The 18,976-nt window shown below is 47.4% G+C and overlaps 1 protein-coding gene across 5 annotated transcripts in view; it reads left to right on the plus strand.

Annotated features, from left to right (window-relative positions):
- The window catches only part of HTT (huntingtin), a 158,067-nt gene that overhangs the window by 125,000 nt on the left and 14,091 nt on the right, over positions 1–18,976 (plus strand). For all 5 annotated transcript variants that reach the window (XM_087434841.1, XM_004432334.3, XM_087434843.1 and 2 more), the window contains 11 exons: positions 2,346–2,484; positions 3,522–3,644; positions 6,092–6,305; positions 6,719–6,864; positions 8,263–8,440; positions 9,423–9,518; positions 12,176–12,363; positions 14,375–14,501; positions 16,549–16,649; positions 17,598–17,752; positions 18,191–18,330. In XM_087434841.1, coding sequence (XP_087290967.1) covers positions 2,346–2,484; positions 3,522–3,644; positions 6,092–6,305; positions 6,719–6,864; positions 8,263–8,440; positions 9,423–9,518; positions 12,176–12,363; positions 14,375–14,501; positions 16,549–16,649; positions 17,598–17,752; positions 18,191–18,330 — 1,607 coding nt within the window. The remainder of the gene's footprint in view (positions 1–2,345; positions 2,485–3,521; positions 3,645–6,091; positions 6,306–6,718; positions 6,865–8,262; positions 8,441–9,422; positions 9,519–12,175; positions 12,364–14,374; positions 14,502–16,548; positions 16,650–17,597; positions 17,753–18,190; positions 18,331–18,976) is intronic.

The raw sequence follows: 18,976 nt of genomic DNA on the forward strand, positions 1-18,976 counted from the left end.
GTGTTCCTTGCTTTTGGATATAAAGACTTAGATTTGTAACGGAATAAACTCACAGGATGAGAGATTGACGTGCTTTATAGATGAGTTTATAAGGAGAAAGGACCACTGGCAGTCTGACCTCTATCACATTTACAGAGGGACACCTGTGCTCTTGTGGGCTGCTGAGAGGTAGCAGTGTTCATAGTGCCTCTGTTCACTGCCCGATGATGAATGGGAATACAGGTTATCAGCTGTATCTTAGCAAAATCAAGGCATATAATCTAATTGTTAAATAAGAGTTGGCAGATCTGAAAGATGCTTCCTAGTTCGTGGCATGCAAGAATTATATCTTCTGCTTCTTAAAATTTTATCTTTTTGTAGCTATTTATCACCTAATTTTGTTTGCAAAGTCTTTTAGAAGGCTTTATTAGGGGGCCGGCCCAGTGGCTCAAGCGGTTAAGTGTGTGCGCTCTGCTTCGGTGACACAGGATTTGTCGGTTCGGATCTTGGGCGTGCACCGATGCACGGCTTGTCAAGCCATGCTGTGGTGGCGTCCCATATAAAGTGGAGGAAGATGGGCACGGATGTTAGCCCAGGGCCAGTCTTCCTCAGCAAAGAGAGGAGGATTGGCAGACGTTAGTTCAGGGCCAATCTTCCTCACAAAAAATAAAAAAAAATAAAAAAAAAAAGAAGGCTTTATTAGAAATCATGACATCTATTATATGAGTATATTTCCATGATTGCAAAAATTAAGAGCAGCTTTTACCTTTTTTCCTCCACAGGTGGGAAAATGTGTGTGAAAATGTATTTATTATGCTGTGACTTCAGTGTTTTGTTTTGTTTTTTAAGATGGTAAGGCAGACTATTCAGGGCAACTACTACAATGGGTTTGTTTTTGTTTTTGTTTTGTTTTGTTTTTTTGCTGAGGAAGATTCACCCTGAGCTAATATCTGTTGCCAATTTTCCTCTTTTTGCTGAGTAAGATTCACCTTGAGCTAACGTCTATTGCCAATCTTCCTCTTTTTGTATGTAAGCTGCTGCCACAGCATGGCCACTGACAAGTGGTGTAGGTCCGCACCCAGGAACTGAACCCGGGCCGCCAAAGCGGAGCGCGCCAAGCTTCACCACTAGGGCACTGGGGCTGGCCCTACAATGGGGTTTTGTAGTAGAGGAGAGAGAGTGAGCTCAGCTCTGAATACAGCATGGACAAGTGGAGATTTATAGCTGAGGAACAGGCTGGGGGTCAGTGGATGGAAAATTACCATGAGGAAACTTCAGGGGTAAGGGAATATTCTGGCTAAACCAACTAGACAGGATGTTGCCAGAGGCAGGCCAGGGTGATAAGATCTAGAGGGTGGGGGATGAGGAATTTGATCAGATATTAAGGGTGGAACAATTCATAAGGACTCTTGCTAAAATGACTAAATGGGCCAAGGACAGAACCCGAGGGTGAGGCCTACTCAAAGAGTTCTCAGAGGAGCCTGACTGCAGTGTGGTCAACGGAGAGAGAGTCTTTGTCACATAGAGGTACTAATAACACCACTTTTTTTTTTTTAATCGTGGGTCACATTTTCCTGATTGTCTCATATTTTAAAAATGTATATGTTGGACATTGGGTATAAATAGGAAAGACTGAAGTGTATAACATTTGCCCAGAAGAGCTCTGGCCCCTTCTGTCCCACTACGGTGCAGGGCAATCTCTTTGATGGGCTCCAGAGCTGGTATGGGAAGGGCTGGGCTGCACACTTTAGCTGTGACTTCAATCTTAAGAGTAGCTTGTTGATGGTGTCTGATTGAGAAGGGGCATAATTTGGTGGGCAGCACACAGTTTTGGATGATTTTTCAGTATGCTGGGCTGAGTTGTGTTGTAATTTGCATTATGAAGTTGTCATTCTCATAGCAGATGGTGGGAAGTCAAACTACTTTTATTTTTTGACTCTAGACTTAGTATTCAGCCCAGATGAGGAAGATTATAAATATCTTGTACCAGATGAGGTGATTCTTTTATGAAATTAACATAAATTGGTATAAATTGTATCTTCCTGGGAGATTAAGTGGGAGATTTCCTGCACTTGGATCTTAGAATAAATGATCAGTTTGCATTTATAGAGAATATTTTTATTAGCTATTATACTGTGTATTACCTGATGCAGTGTTTGAGTATAACTGAAATTTCTGGAAAGTGCTTATGAGGCATAAACTGTGGTTATTAAGAGTAAACTAGGGCCTGAGTTTGCATCAGGACTTGTTTGAGTGTGATAAGAAGCAGCTCTGAAGAGATAGTTTCAGACATGTTGCCTCTCATTGTAAGCAGCAGCTGTATTTCTTCCCTGTGAAGCTCTAACCCACATGTGATTGGATTCCAGACACCAAAGACTCTACTCCCTGCTGGACAGGCTGCGTCTCGCCACTGCACCAGGGTCATGTGGCCCCTCTCCTCCGGTCACATCCCACCCGCTGGATGGGGTTGGGCCCCTGGCTCTGGAGACAGTTAATCCAGACAAAGTAAGTGTCCAGCATGCCTGCATGAGACGCACAGGGCCACTCAGGGCACTCAGTACCTCTGTCCACCTGCAGCAGATCCAGAGTGTGCAACAGGGTAGCTAAGGAGGCAAGACATCCTGGCACTCTGCGTGGCTCCCGGGGGCTCTTGGCCTGCCCTGCTGCTTGCCAGCGATGGGCAGGGTCGCCTCACTGACAGGATGCCTGAGGTCCAGCAGGGGCATGGGTTGAGAGAGGAAATGTTGACTTTAGGACACTTGTGGTGGGTAGTTAATGGGAGAATCAGGAGATGGGGGGCCGTGGCCTGTACTCATGATTGCACAGCCCTTCAAGGGCATGCTCCTTTGGCCTGTCTCCCTCTCCTTATGCCTGCTGACCTCCTGCATATTGACCCCACCACCCCAAGGGCCCTGGCTATTATCACCCTCACCACTCACACCTCAGAGCTGGGAGCCGTTTGGGGCCTTGGTAGAGCCTTGATACTCTACTTTCCTGGAGAGAGTTCAATTTAAAGATGAACTTGGAGTTCAGAAACCAGCAGCCCAGGCATAGAATAGCAAAGTTGAGGCCTCTATTCTCAGGCTTGATTTGCTCAATGCCTCTGCTGTGCTGGCTCTGGGGAGAGAGGAGCAAACCCCAATAGAAGGAACCCCAATAGAAGATGATAGGTGCAATGCCAGGCGAGGATGAGGGCACAGAGAGAAGGGCCTGCTACCCTCAGTGCGTAAGCGGAGTTTGAAGGACAGTTGGACATTCACCAGGTGAGGAGGAAAGGAGAAGGTGTCCAGACGGTAACAGCAAATCCAAAGACACAGCCTTCGCAGCACTTCCTGTGGTTTGATGAGCAACCCCCATGCCAGCCAGAGTTCAGTTTTGCCAAAGCTACAGTCAAAGTCCAGGGGAGGCCACTTGTCCTTTGGTCTGGGGCCACAGGACATGAGGGGCAGTGAGCAAAGAAACAACGCATTTCCAATAGTGTCGAAGCCCCTTGAAAGCCCTGCCCAGTTGCATTCCATTATCTGCCTTTTTCTTCTTCCCAGGACTGGTACATACGTCTAGTCAAATCCCAGTGCTGGACTAGGTCAGATGCTGCACTGCTGGAAGGAGCAGAGCTGGTGAATCGGCTTCCTCCTGGGGACATGAGTGCATTCATGATGAACTCGGTATGGTGGGGAGAGCGGGAGGCCAGGAAAACCCTGTCTTTCTTCTGTTGCTCTCATGTTTGATTTGTTTCATTGTCATGCGACCTACTTATGATGTGTACCGCTCACCTTTCTGCCTTAGTGGCAGAAACTCTAATCCAGACAGGACAGGACGAGAGAAGACTGATGCAGACTGGACAAGACATTATTTCTACCACATTAGTATCCAAGAGGAGGCGTGTTGTGTTTAAGTCAACATTTCATGCATTTAAAGAAAATAGGTTCTCTTAGATTATAATCAATTCTAATTGCTAGTTCTCATGGTCATGAGGAAACGTATTGGCATGGTGTCATCGTGCATGATTTAACTGACTCTCTCCTGGTGTTCTGGAAATTGATCTTTAGTAAGCCCCCTTTCTAGATGTAGTGAGGTCCCCCTCCCCCAGCCACAAGTAGTGAGGTCCCCCTCCCCCCACCACCTGTAGTAAGGTTCCCCCTCCCCCATCACATGTAGTGAGGTTCCCCCTCCCTACATGTAGTAAGGTCCCCCTCCCCCATCACAAGTAGTGCGATTCCCCCTCCCCTCATCACAAGTAGTGAAGTCCCCCTCTCCCCACCACATGTAGTGAGGTTCCCCTCCCCATCACATGTTGTGAGGCTCCCCTCCGCCACCACATGTAGTGAGGCTCCCCTCCCCACCACATGTAGTGAGGTTCCCCCTCCCGCATTACATGTAGTGAGGCTCCCCTCCCCCAACACATGTATTGAGGTTCCCCCTCCCCCATCACCTGTAGTGAGGTCCCCCTCCTCCCTACATGTAGTGAGGTCCCCCTCCCCCATCACATGTAGTGAGGTCACCCTCTCCTCATCACAAGTAGTGAGGTTCCCCTCCCCCCATCACATGTAGTGAGGTTCCCCTCCCCCATCACAAGTAGTGACGTCACCCTCCCCCATCACAAGTAGTGAGGTCCCTCTCCCCTCATCACAAGTAGTGAGGTTCCTCTCCCCCCAACACATGTAGTGAGGTCCCTCACCCCCTCACTAGATGTCATGAGGTCCCACATCCCCACCCTCAGTGTTGTGCAGGTAAGCCATGCAGAGCTGGCCCAGGAGGCCTTTGCAAAGCTTCCTTGTCTTTGTCCTCAGCTCTTGGGCAGGCCCTGTGAGGAGTGGAGCCCCCCTTTTCGGTACTGTCCAACCACAGCCATAGTGGGTTCGTTTTCAGACCTGCTGGGATGAGCAGTCAACTAAACCTTGAGGCATTTTAGCACTGCCTTGATATGTGCCAAGTGGGAATGAAGAAGCAGCAGAGACCTGGGGGGATGGCAAGGTGAATTGAGGGGGACAACAAAGAATGGGCCAGGAGTGGATGAAAAGAGACTCCAGGTGGAGGCAACACAGAAGTACTGATTCTTCATCAGTTTGAATGTAAGAGCTACATTGAAAAAAACAGGAGAATTGGCCCAAAATCAGTTTGCTAAAATCATTTTGAGACCCATTCAGTGAAAGCTGATTTGCCGAATGATCAATTTGCTTAATGACCAATTTATTGAATTTTCCGAATTCACTAATTGGACTTTTAACAGCCTTAAAGTTCTGGCTGTAACAGAACGGTTCAATTTTGGTCACTGATGATGACGTATGCTTTTCTGAATATTAACTAAATTAAGATTGATATTCCCCCTGAAATTGGCCAAAAAAATCCTTAAATGGTTTTAAAAAGTTGGCAAAGCACAATACAAATTGAAACACCTTTTTTCCAACCAAAATTGTGGCATTTATTTGGCTGCTTTGATTTATTTCAGCTGCTTTTGAACATAACTTATCTTTTTCAAACTTTGGGAATGTTTGGTGTTTCACTGATTTCTTGGATGGCACATCAGCCCGATTTTGTATTTTTGTCAACTAAAATTTTGTCATATTAAATTTTTGATTTCAAACCAATCTGAAGGCATAAAAAATAAAAATATTTCTTTAAAATTGAAAGTAGCCGGGGCCGGCCTGTTGGTGTAGTGGTTAAGTGCGTGCACTCCACTTTGGCAGCCGGGGGTGCGTGGGTTTGGATCCCGGGTGCGCACCAACACGCTGCTTGTCAAGCCATGCTGTGGCGGCGTCCCATATAAAGTAGAGGAAGATGGGCCCGGATGTTAGCCCAGGGCCAGTCTTCCTCAGCAAAAAGAGGAAGATTGGCATCTGATGTTAGCTCAGGGCTAATCTTCCTCACAAAAAAAATAAATAAAAACAATAAATAAAATTAAAGTACCCAGAAGAGACCAGAAATATATTTCACTGAGCATATGATAAATGGAGTTGTTTATTTATTTATATCAGAAGTAGAATATTCTTTAAAATATTTTTTATGGTAAATTAATCTTGTTATCTCAGAAACATTTGTGTCTATTCTTCTGTTGTGTTTTGCCTCCTAATTGAAAGCTTGTAATTGTCATTGTTGAACCTTTCATGCCCAGGAGTTCAATTTAAGCCTGTTAGCCCCATGCTTGGGCCTGGGCACACGTGAAATTTCTGGAGGCCAGAAGAGTCCCCTGTTTGAAGCTGCTCGAGTGGTGACCCTGGACCGTGTGACCAGCATGGTTCAGCAGCTCCCTGTCGTCCATCAAGTGTTCCAACCATTCCTGGCCGTGGAGCCCAGCGCCTACTGGAGCAAGTTGAATGATCTATTTGGTAATTAAAATAAAAACTTCTTTTAGTTTTTTAAAAATGCTGCAGAGCCAGTACAGTGCTTTGCACCGAGTAAAGATACAGTAAATGCTGTTGATCTAATAAATGGAAAGCATTTACAGAGGTAATTGAGAAACAACGCTGGGGTCCCTGGCTATGCATGTCTCTTGCTATGTTTGCTGCTTTGCCATTTGTTGACATAGTCCGGGCTCCGAGCCCTCGGGGAATGCTAGGATAGACCTCAGGGGAATGTGAGGCCTGGAGTCGCCCACGGCAGTTGGGTGTGTGTGCAGATGTGCTTCTGAGGAGCGATGTCTTTCGCTTCCATCAGATTCTCAGAGAATTGCCTGACTGCCTTTCTAAGGTCACGAGCCTCTGCTAGAGTCGCGTCCACCCACGAAGATCTTCTGTTTCAGGGGATGCCGTGTTGTATCGGGCTTTGACCACTCTGGCCCGGGCACTGGCCCAGTACCTGCTGGTGTTCTCCAAACTGCCTGGCCACTTGCTTCTTCCTCCTGAGAAGGAAAGGGACGCCGTGAAGTTTGTGGTCATGACCCTTGAGGTAAGAGGCAGCTCAGGAACTCAGTGTTTCTGTGCGGAGGGAAGTGTGACTGCACTGTCAACCAAGAGCTGTGCCCAATCTGGTGCTCTTCACCTCCTTTCTACAGTGACTGCTTGTTGTCAGGTGTCATGTCCATCCCTTTCTCTCCTGAGTGAACCCCTTGCCACACCAGTTCCTCACAGTTGCCTCGTGAGACTGGCAGCACAGCACTTCCTGTCCCTGCTGCACAGCTGAGGCAGGAAGGCTGTGAAGAGCCAGGCCCTGCTGTGTCTGGGGAGTAGGCTTAGGGGAGAGGGCGTTCGTCATAGAGGAGGGCTAGACAGGGAGAAACGTCAGGCAGAGAGAAGCAAGGGTGATTGGAGAGACAAATACAAACCTTTTGGAGATCTCCCGAATACAACGTGGGGAGCCATCATGAGCTTATATGTTCATCTATTTCCTTGATTCTCAGATGCTTTTGATTTTAGGACAGATCATCCATTAAAATTTTTTTAAGGTGTACATACTGTGGGTGCATTGCATTTCCATACAACTTCTAGAAAATAGAGTCTGGTTTGCATCCTTAAAAAGCCAGAGGGTCAGAGCTACGTTGACCAGCCTAAGCGAGGACACAGCTAATCCAGCACCAACTCCATCTCCACTTCACAGCAGAGAGAGAGAGATGTTGGGAGGACGTTCATGCAGTCATTCATGAAAGGATGAACAAGCACTTGCTTGGAGCCAGGCCAAGTCAGATCGCTGTGACCCCTGTCCTGCAGGTCTCAGTGTAGTGGGGAGGCTGGCAAGAGAACATATGGTTAGAGTACAGTGATCGCTCCCAGCTCTCGTGGGCCTGCTGTATGCAGGATGAACTACTTCACATGCATCATCTTATTCAGGTCTCGCTGCAACCCTGGAGGGCTCTGTTATTCCCATTTTACGGTTGAGGAAAGCAGAGCTTAGAGAGGTTCGGTGACTTGACCAGATTCACCCACTAGGAAGTAGCCAATTGGCATTTGAACCCAAGTCTGGCTGTCTCCACAATCCACACTCTCCAATTCAGCCTCTGTGACTATGGCAGTGGGAAGGCCTGGGCTATGGAGCCCCGAGGAAAAGCCTGGCCTGGAGGCTTGTGGCCAGGAAGGATTTCTAGAGGAGCCCACAGAGCTGAAGGATAAAGGGGCAGCAAGATCAGGGTGGGCATTCTGGCAGAGAGGGGAGCCCTGGGTGCTTTGGGGAGCGGGTGCTTGAAGGTAAGAGACTGGAGACCTCTGGAAGGGCAGGGTCATTGGGACCTGCCAGCCTCTCGAGCTTTGGACAGTTTCTCGACAGCCAGGAGTTGTCTGCCTCCCTGACAGCCCCCACGATAGGAAGAAAACATGGGTCTGAGCCTTGTTTAACACAGACCTTCCCCTTCAGGCCCTGTCATGGCATTTGATCCACGAGCAGATCCCGCTGAGTCTGGATCTCCAGGCGGGCCTGGACTGCTGCTGCCTGGCTCTGCAGCTGCCTGCCCTTTGGAGCGTGCTCTCCTCTCCAGAGATGGTGACCCATGCCTGCTCCCTCATTCACTGCATCCGGTTCCTCCTGGAAGCCAGTGAGTCTACGACCATGACGGGTTTCTATCCTTTGTCATTTGAACCAGTAATCAGCTCTGCAAATCTAGTCACAGACGTTTATTTTGTACTACCTGTTTGCCAGGTGCTAAGTTAGGAATTGGGAGTGAAGAGGTGGATAAAATATGGGCTTTGCCTTAATCTCCAGTATTTTGGAGTCTACACTAGAATTTAACTTGAATTTCCTTTTGTAGTCATTTTTTTAGGTTTTGGAGTTCCAGCTTTCATAAAAAATACTTCTAATTTTATGTTCTTTTGATCTCTGATCTTAGTTGACTATTTCATGCTTTTAGTCCTAAATGATCATAAGGTAATATTACATTCAAAAGATTACTTGTTTTCTGTGATAGTTGAAATGCTTGTTTCTATACTGCATTGTAATAGTAATATATTAAAATAAAAGTGACTTATTCTTTACAAGGGACAGTGTCCTCAACAAGGGTCATTAGGCAAAATTTTTAAAAAATTGGACATTATAGTCTGCATATTAGAGAGTGTTTTGAAGTTTTGTGTTTTTAAATTAAACATTATAGAGTGGTGTTTTGCAGTCTGATTGTTTAAATTGGTTTCATCTGTGCATTTGTAGTCAACTTGGAAATGAAGATCCGGGGAGTAATTTTTCAAAGCCAGACTCCTTGGGGGTTGTAGTGATGCTTTTAGCTTCATGAATCATGAACGGTCTGATAAAAACCTTCAGGGTTAGAGGTGGCAACCAGCAGGCAGTGGAGGGTCTTAGAAATCTGAATGTCCAAGTCCCAATCCTTGTGCATTTCAGATTAACCCAGAGATTGATACCTGAGTCTAGTATTGTCTAAAATTGATTCTAGGAAATCTAGACCTCATTTGACATAGTCTGTCATGTCACTTCGAAACATTATGAGGCTGCATGAATGTGAAAACCTGAATAAAAAGGAGTGGTAAAAGTGTTTGGAACTTCTTGTGTTTGTTCTGTTGTGATTTTAGTTGTGGTGCAGCCTGGGGACCAGCTTCTTAGTCCAGAAAGAAGGACGAACACCCCAGAGGCTGCCAGAGAGGACGAAGTAGATTCACACACACAAAGTAAGTCTCAAGACCTGTTTTTTTCTTACCTGGTTTCTGTGGGGGGCTTGAAATTCATTCACAAAAGAGACTTTTAAAATGGTAAGTGTGGACACTTCAAAGCTTACTTTAATTTAGCTGCGTTCTGTTGCTTATCCCTAAATTTCAGGGCGATTTGAGCCTTGCCCATGCTCTTTGCTTTGCTTGTACACCCTGCCCCTGTTCGTCTGACTCTCTTTGACGTTCTTAACTCAGCTGGGCTGTCACGCTCCTGGAGAAGCCCTCTGATCTCCTATCCTTCTGGAACACTGAGTTTGCCCCACTCCTCTGGGAAGGCACTCCTCTCCTTCCATCCAGCACTTAGGACCTCCACGGCACTTACTGCTTTCTGTGTCTTCCACCTCAGGCTCTGAGCTCCTCGAGGGCAAGGAGCATGTTTTCCTTCTCTGTGTTCTCACTGTTATAAGTGATCAACAATGTTTGTTGAGTAATGAATGAATAAATAGAAATATTGAGGAACTTGAAGGTAGTAGAAATACCCACATGAATATTAGGTAACCTGAGTGTCTTTTTCAGCCGTGTGTTTTGGTGGATTTTTAAATGAAAATTCCTGCTTTTCCTTAAAAAAAGAAAAAAATCCACATCCCATTCATTTAAACGTATTCTAGACTTCGGCATGCACCGTGGTTTTTCATGTACTTTGTCCCAATTCAGGTATTTTACTCTGAAAGTGGTGATGAGGCAGATTAGGAGGAAAGCTTCTTGGCCAAGTGACTCCTTGTTGTCACCAGGGCCCTCCAGGCTCCTGGGGCCATCCTAGCCCTTTATCCATAGGGTCTGGCTGGAATGCCAACCTGTAGCCTGTCCCACAAAGATGGGAAGCAAATGCCCCACCTGGCAGTTCTTGGCTGTCTGTTTTATGGAACACTCTTACTTGGAATACCAGAGTCTTATCCATGCCCTGTTGGGTTGGAAACATGCCTTTTTCATAGCAGGTATAAATGATTTGTGTCTTTTTTTGCCAGCTTTTGTGAAATCCCAGTTAATGATAGTTTTCCTGTGGTTAGTGTTAAATAGCATAGTAATTTTTCTTCTAGTTACCTGCTCAAGGTTTTATAATTGCATAACCATTTACAAGCAGTGGTGTTTCATTACATAGCCAAGCTCTTCTTTGAGTGTTTATCTCGAAACTCTATGGTTCTGTCAGCCCTTAGTTTGTGATTTCATGATTTCTTGCTGTTGCCTGAGGGATATGCACTCACTCACTTCCCTGCTTGGCCACTCTCTAGCTGAGTGGCCTTAGCAAGTTTTTTATCCTGTGCTTCTGCAATGAGGCTAAGAACAGTACTCACCTTATAAGGTTGGTATAAGGATTAAGTAAATTAATCCATGTAAAGCACCCAGAACAGCTGCCAGGCTTGTTATAAGTACTCAGCAAATGTTATCATAATTTTAGTTATAATTTGAATTTCCATTCCTCTGAAGAGAGTTTAGGCGTTTCAAGGAGTTGAGTCAGAGCAGGCAGGCCCACTGGCTGGAGTGTATTTAGTTTAGGTTAATTGTGCTCATTCTTCATGGCCCTTTTGAGGCCGGTTAATTTCATTCTGGCCAGAGGAAGAAGCTTGCTTTTTTTTATCACCTCAATAGGATGATACCTCTTAAAGATTGTCCAATAAATAGGATTCAAGTCAGCCTCATTTTTCTTAGCTTGGGGCTTGATTCCTTATGTCCAATAAGAATTCCTTCTCTAGGGGCTGGCCCCGTGGCTTAGCGGTTAAGTGTGCGCACTCCGCTGCTGGCGGCCCGGGTTCGACCCCGGGCACACACCGACGCACCGCTTCTCCGGCCATGCTGAGGCCACGTCCCACATGCAGCAACTGGAAGGATGTGCAGCTATAACATACAACTATCTACTGGGGCTTTAGGGGGAAAAAAATGAATAAATAAAATTAAAAAAAAATAATAATAATTCCTTCTCTAGATGAAGTTGCCTAGACTGTGAATCTCATGGACCATGAGTAATATCCATCCACAGCCCTAAATGTTTATCAACTCAACAAATAACTCTTTGGCACATACTCTCTGCCAAACTCGAGATGCTGTGGGTCTCACTTAAGAGCATGAGGTTTTCCTCAGCATTCTGCCTCAGGAGTTCTCAGGTGGGACATGGCATCCTGTCAGAAGCCCACCGCCACCCGTGGGAACCCCTGATCTTGGGGAAACAATGAACCAGGGATTCCAGCATGGTTCTTTACACGCCAGCTGAGGGACAAGCACAAGGTCCTGGGAAAACCAGAGAAAGCCAGAATGCAGGGTGGCTTCCTGAGGGATTCTTGAAGCTGAGGGGCTGCACGATTGCTCCTAGATGTGAGCTAGGCAGTGCCAGCTGCATTGTGCAGGGTGGGCGGGAGGGCTGGGACTGGAGGCAGGAGACCAGTTTCAAGACGATTGTGATAATCCTGGCAGACATGGAGAGGATTGCCGGTTTAGACAGAGATGAAGGAGGTAAATCTTCAGTGACCAACTAGAAATCTAGGGGACCCCCATGTTTCTGGCTTGAGTGACTGTTGTAGGGCTGTGCCTGCCGCACTGGGAGGGTGGGAAGATCAGCAGGAGAGGTGGCGGCTTTGGGGTGTGTTTCAGGAAACACTCCTCTCTTAACCACGGTGTTTGTTTAGACCCTGAGTATATTACTGCAGCCTGTGGGATGGTGGCAGAAATGGTGGAGTCTTTGCCGTCGGTGTTGGCCTTGGGTCATAAAAGGAATAGCAGCACTCCAGCCTTTCTCACGTCGGTGCTTAAGAACATCATCATCAGCCTGGCCCGCTTACCCCTCGTCAACAGCTACACGCGCGTCCCTCCCCTGGTGAGTCTTGTCATTCCTTTGCAGAAGACCAAAATAACCGAGATGCCAAGGCGAGTCCCTGGGCTGGGGACTCCCAGAGGACGAGACGATATCTTGACTGCTCATTGCTTCCTTGGGTGGCCAGAGCCTTTTGTTGCATGTAGTCGTGCCACCTTGTCTGGTTCCTCAGGCATGTCATATAATAGTGGCTGTTAGTAGAAATACTGTATTTGCTAAAATGGGGTGAGGCATTACATCAAGGAATAAAATTTCATCTCCCACTAATAGATACTTAATGTTGGATGTGATTCTACAGTAAGTAGACTAATTTGTTTAATGGTAGACCATAAATTATATCCCCTCAAGTAAGTATTTTCGTTTGAAAGAGGTCACCTTTGGAAATTATCCATACATTTTGGCACAACCGCTTTTACAAGTCCTCTTTTCAAATTGCCTTCAGAATCAGTTTCAAGTAGGCATCATTATTCAGGACACTTGTTTCAGATAACACAAAGAGCTCAGGTGAGCAAGGGTGAGGGTTGATGGAGGCCGGACTGACCTCTCCTCAGGGAAATTGCATCACCTCCTCCACAGCCTGCTGAGATATGAAATGGGATGATGGGCTGGAATCAGTAGGTAAAGGTTAGCCAGGACCAAGAGGAAAGGCTCTGGTTTCTACCTGAAAGGGCATGTGCCTGCCAATGAAACACAGCCCCTGTGCTGTGCATGTGTGCATGAGTGCGTGCGAGAGATTCTGCAGAGGCTTGCACCAAAGAAGCAGTAGTCATTAGACCTCAGGGGAGAAGAGGGTTTTGCCGTCGTTGGTGAAGGTATTCCACATGGAGGGCTTGTTCTGAGAAAAGCCTGGTGGGTTATGTATTGGAAGTCCTCATAGAACAGGGAGTTGGGGCGTTTCTGAAGCCTGGTGCCCAATGGGAAGAGAGCGGGAGGAGCCACGCTGGAGACACAGGCTGTCATCACCGTGCAGGGCTGGGTCTCAGCTGCAGAGGCAGCTCAGCCCTGTGCTCCGCTCACGAGGAGTCACTGTAGGTCTTGAGACAGCTGCACCTTTGGAGTGGAGCCCGGAGATGATGCCGGAAGGCACAGTCTAGAGGTCACAGTGTCTGGAGCAGATTCGGGATTGTGCCAGCCCAGACCATATACTGATAGATTAGACCCTCAAGCAAGGGTAGCGCACTGAAGTGCCCTGATGAGGAAGGCGCACTCTGGAGGTGGCTCTGACAGGCGCCACAAACCCTCCCTCTGGACACGCATGGAGGGTTTGGTGAGTAATGTGAGTCTTAGAAGGTGTCTTCCTGAGGTGAAGTGAGAGGTGCTGAAGCTGTTGAGATTGGCTGGCTGCATCTCAGAGGCCCACATAGGCAGGCTTCGGGAATGTGGAGCCAAGCTCCCAGCCTGGGCGTCCCACATCCTCTGCCACTTCATCCGAGTGTGTCAGCTTGGCTGGCTGGAAGCTTGGGCTCCCCCTGCTGCTGGAGCAGCACTGGGTCTGCCTCAGGTTAGCCTTCTGTTCACGGTGCTTGTGGGAGCGCATGACGGACAAAGCCGGACTTCACAGAGTTCACAGACACCAATAGCATGGCTCTTTTTGTGCCTGCTTGCCAATAAATACTTCTGTGTGCGGTTGAACTCCATTTGCTGCCTGCCTTCATCTGACATGCCAGCTGCTGTCTGTGGGCCCAGGTGCTATCCCTGACTCCTGCCTGCCTCTGATGATTGGAGGCTGCCGACATCGACCCCAAAGAACCCGCCTCACGAGCAGCCAGCATGAGGGGGGGTCGGCAGTATCAGGAGCGGCCGAGGGAGTGGGAGGCACACCGATGGGGAAGGAGATCCTCAGGCGAAGGAGTTGGCGCTGTTTTCCCTGGAAGATGGTGCGCCTGCTTTCGAGAATGTCTGTGTGAGTGGTCAGAAGGGAGGCCGTGCTTAGAGGAGCGGTGTTTCTTGGTTTCCTCGCAATACAGCTGTCCTGACTTCACTGGGTGACTTGATTTCTTTTTCATCCTCTCAGGTGTGGAAACTTGGATGGGCACCCAAACCAGGAGGAGATTTTGGCACAGCGTTCCCCGAGATCCCCGTGGAGTTCCTCCAGGAAAAGGAAGTCTTCAAAGAGTTCATCTACCGCATCAATGTGCTAGGTAGTCTGGAGCTCTCCTTCGGAATTGCTAGACATCATAAACGTGTCTGTCTGGGGAAACCCAATGCTACCATAGTGGGGTCTTCTCATTTTATTCCGTAAAAGATTTAGGGCATGATAGAATCATGTGAATACATTTTGTAGTGTATTTACAAAACTAAAAATTCGATCCAGGTTCACGTGTATTTGTGAGTTTAATCCCAAGTTTTCACATATCAGGCTTGTTTGGAGTCAGGGTAGGTATTTTATGACTGAAAATGTGAAGCAGGTTGTCTCCATCTTATGCACCTCTGCTGGTGGTGGTAGTGAGTTTCTCTGATGTTTTCTTGTGTGATCACTGATGCCTCCTTCCTTGTATGTACAACGAGCAGCTCTGGGGAGACAGCGCCCGCGTGGTAGAGTGGGAGAAAGTAGACTTTAGATAACACAGTGCTGGGCCCTGTGCTGTGTGGGGCGAGTCATTTTCACCTCTGGGACCCCCAGTTTTGTTGTCCGTGAAATGGAGATCGTGCCTATTTCATGGACTTGCTACAAATTTGGAAATTAAAAAAGATGCACCTGGCGCACAGTATCTCAATAAATAGTAGTGTTAGTAGTTTTCCTGTCAGGATTCTCTTCTGCTATCTGCAGCACAGTGTGAGTTGCCTCCTTTTGTCCCCATTTTATGGCTGGAGGTGTGATCTGGTGGGGGCCTGTAATTGGTGGGTCCAGAGTGGCTGTGGCCTGCCAGGGTGTTTCCTGGATCGTTTGTCTTGTGAGTCTGGCATGGGCACCCTCACTCCGTGCCGGCCCTCCTTCCCCGCCGTGGTGCCCTCCTGTCTCGAGCTTCTCAGATTTTGTGCTTACTTGGGTCCCGGAAGGTTCAGGCAGCAGATACCTTATTGCCTCTACTTTTCCCTTCAGTCAAGCAGATGCTTCATTACCCCGTCCAAAATGAAATCTGAGCAGCAATCTAAGCCGGTTGCCTTAGGGAGCTTCTCTTCTTTCCTCTCCTTAAAGATGGTGGTAGGCAGTCTCCTGGCTTCCCCCCGCCTCACACCAGTTCTTACTCGTTCTTACTTGTCTGAGTCAGTCAGACCTGCGGGACCCAAGGCGGGTCTCCAATCTCTCCTGGTCTTTGCCTTTGCTCTTGCCCACTTTTTGTTTGTTCTTTTATTCTTCCTGTGGAGATTGTCGTATACGTGTGTCTGTATCTATATCTGTCTCTCTGTCTATATCTAATCCATATCTAAGTCAGTCACTCTCTTTCTATGTCCAGTTTACCAAGGAGATCCTGAAGTTCGGTATTGGTTTTCTCCTCAACACCCTCCTTCCTCCACCTCCCAGGTCGTTGAGTAGGAACATTAAGCGAACCCTTGGAAACAACCATTTATCGCGTACTGCCTCGAGTGCAGCTGATGATGACACTTGAGGATGGCCCATCAGATGTGCCTTCCCTGAACACTTGAATGCCCCTAGCTAGATGACATTCTTTTCTGATCTTTTCTTCTAGACAGGGTCAGAGAAACTGTTGATTTGACTTTTGTATTTTTAACAGCTTTATTGAGATAGAATTGACATAGCACACACTTCACCCACTCAAAGTGTGCAGTTCAGTGGTCTGTCGTGTATGCACAGAGTTGTGCATCCAGCAACTCAGTCCCATGATTTGACCTCCTAGAAGACTTTTGAACCCTCTGGTGAGCAGGGCAGAAGTGGCTCTGACCCCATTCAAGTGTAGCCTGTTTGGACGTCCCTTTACTTCACTGCATCTACACAGCAGGAGTCGAGAGGGCGCCTCTCCACCAGGGTGCCTGGGCTGAACTCGGCCTGTGCCACTTATTGGTCATGTGGCCTCAGACATGTGGTGCTTCAGTGTCCTCGCTGATGGACTGGCACTGGCCGTTTTGCCACCTCACAGAAATGTTGTGAGGGTTAAGGGAGCTACTGTATGTGACACCCTGGGGCAGTGCCTGTTCCAGTTAGAGCTGTATGGCCCAACTGCCACATCACGTTGAAAAGTTTGAGAGTGAGTGACGCTCTGTCTCTTGTAACATTTGCATTCCTAGGGTGGACCAGCCGTACCCAGTTTGAGGAAACATGGGCCACCCTCCTTGGTGTCCTGGTGACTCAGCCACTCGTGATGGAGCAGGAGGAGAGCCCACCAGAAGTAAGGCCGTGTGCAGCTGTCCGTTCACTGGCTGACACACGGGCAGTTCTGGCAGCGTTTGAATCGTTAGTGGTGGGCAAAAAGGCGGGCAGTAGGCTCATTTTTTCTTACCATATTTTTAAAAGAGTAGCCAGATCTTGTCTAGACTGATGTTCCTGAGCAGGAACAATTTCTCCAAGATTTGATTGTCCTAGATTGCCAGTGGCTGGAGTGCATTTTATCGTAGTGCATTATTACATGGTAAGGGTCAGTAAGATTATACTCTTTCTTAAACTATTTCTGAGTTCTGTTTATCAGTGTTCAGGTGCAGTGTGTAGGTTGAATCAAAATGAAAGGGCACATTATAAAGGCCAGGCGTATGTACCTGTGTTCATTTCTCTTGACTGTTTTGCAAAGATTTATCAGGCTTCTTGGAGTGTTAATGCATATTATATTAATATAATAAGTAAAAACCATGTTCTGATAAGGCAAAGCCTGAGATATTAAAAGTCATGGGATACAAGTCCTTAATTCTAATAGATGTGGGATGAACTTGCAGAATTGAAAGTTCACAGAGTAGACATATGTCAAAAATCATCAAGATTGTCTTTAAATTCATGTGTAGAAGCTAACGAGTTGTCTGTGCAAAGTTCCTATAATTAGTGAGGAAATTTAAAGGCAGTTTCTTAAAAAGTAATTCATATTTGGAGGTTTGTGCCTATAGGAGACCTTGCTTTGGAAAGTAGACATTTTCCCGTGAAATTTATTTCAAGTCACAGATGTGTATAGGCTATGGTGAACTTAGGCACATGGGACCCTGGCCGGGAAGGCATGTCCCTCTATGGCACTCGGGGCTCCTTCCTGCAATGCTGTGTGGCCTGAGAATCACAGCCTTTGGGTTCTGTGTGCAAGTGGGGACATGGGTGTCTGGCTGCCCGTGACGTGATAACTTGTGGGCTCTCCTTCCAGGAAGACACGGAGAGGACACAGATCAATGTCCTGGCTGTGCAGGCCATCACCTCCCTGGTGCTGAGTGCGATGACTGTGCCCGTGGCTGGCAACCCAGCCGTGAGCTGCTTGGAGCAGCAGCCCCGGAACAAGCCCCTGAAGGCTCTCGACACCAGGTTTGCCCAAGTTGCCCAGTGTCTCCAGGGCACGGCTGTGGTGGGAACAGTGAGGTGCCCCTCCTCGCCACCCAAGGGGACCAGCAGCTTCACCTGGGCCCTTTCCTTTGCTGCCAAAATTAAAAACAAAAATTGTGCATGTTGCCTTGCGAGAGGTACACGTCCAAAAGTGACGTGGTGAGCAGTGGCAATGAAAATGAGACGTGAAGTGACACAGACTCATCTGAGTTTAATGGCAGACTCTTAGCAGAGCGAGAATTAGCAAGCCAGTAGCACGCCTGCGTGAGGGTGTGTGGACAGGAATCACCTACAAAGGGCTGTTGGGTATTGTAGGTGCCTGTGTTTCCTTTAGGCAAAGCTGGGGGTGGTCCTGGTGTTTTTCGCTTTTAAGATTTTGAAGGAACCAAATATTCTTTAACCTTTTGTTCTGAATTTTAGGTTTGGGAGGAAGTTGAGCATTATCAGAGGAGTTGTAGAGCAGGAAATTCAAGCTATGGTTTCAAAGAGAGAGAATATTGCCACCCATCATTTATACCAAGCATGGGACCCTGTCCCTTCCCTGTCTCCGGCTACTACAGGTACCTGTGGGGCGAGGGGCCACTTGTACTTGGGCCCAAACAAGAACTCACAACACCAGTTGGGCAGAAAGACCCGAATTGTGGTTTAATTTGGAAGCTGTGGTACTAAATGTGCTGCCCTAACTCATAAGTACAAATCTCACTGAGGAGTGGGGACATTTTAACAGTCTTGAGGAAACAGAGTCTGGCAATGACCTGGAACACTGTCTCTCGCCAGTCAAGTTGTGGGAAGGGAAAGAGTTCTCAGAGGCTGATAGACTGGCAGCCTGCACAGGATTGTAAAAGCTGAGTTAGTCACTGATGTTAGAAATCAACAGAGTTCATCTAAACCAGGTGAATCTCTGGCTTCTTGTGAGAAATCCAATGTGGCAAGACCACGCCAGCATTCTCTGACAGCCCCTGGAGGCTGGGTGTGCCAAGCCCACCCTCTCCCCTGGCCTTGAACCCTGGGCGGTCAGGTGCACCTGTTCCATCTGGGCCTGCAGGTTGTGTGCCTGCCCTATGATGAACACTGGAGTTTGTCATCCTGGGTTAAAAGAAGGGAATTTTGTGGTTTGTTTGGGTTTTTTTAAATACACATTTTTTTTGTTGAACAAACAATATTTTAGCCTAGAGTGTTTGTGATTCTCTAGGATTTTTTAGGAGT

The sequence above is a fragment of the Ceratotherium simum genome, chromosome 8 (assembly GCF_057802395.1).
Source record: "Ceratotherium simum simum isolate JZ-2026a chromosome 8, ASM5780239v1, whole genome shotgun sequence".
Lineage (NCBI taxonomy): Eukaryota > Metazoa > Chordata > Mammalia > Perissodactyla > Rhinocerotidae > Ceratotherium > Ceratotherium simum.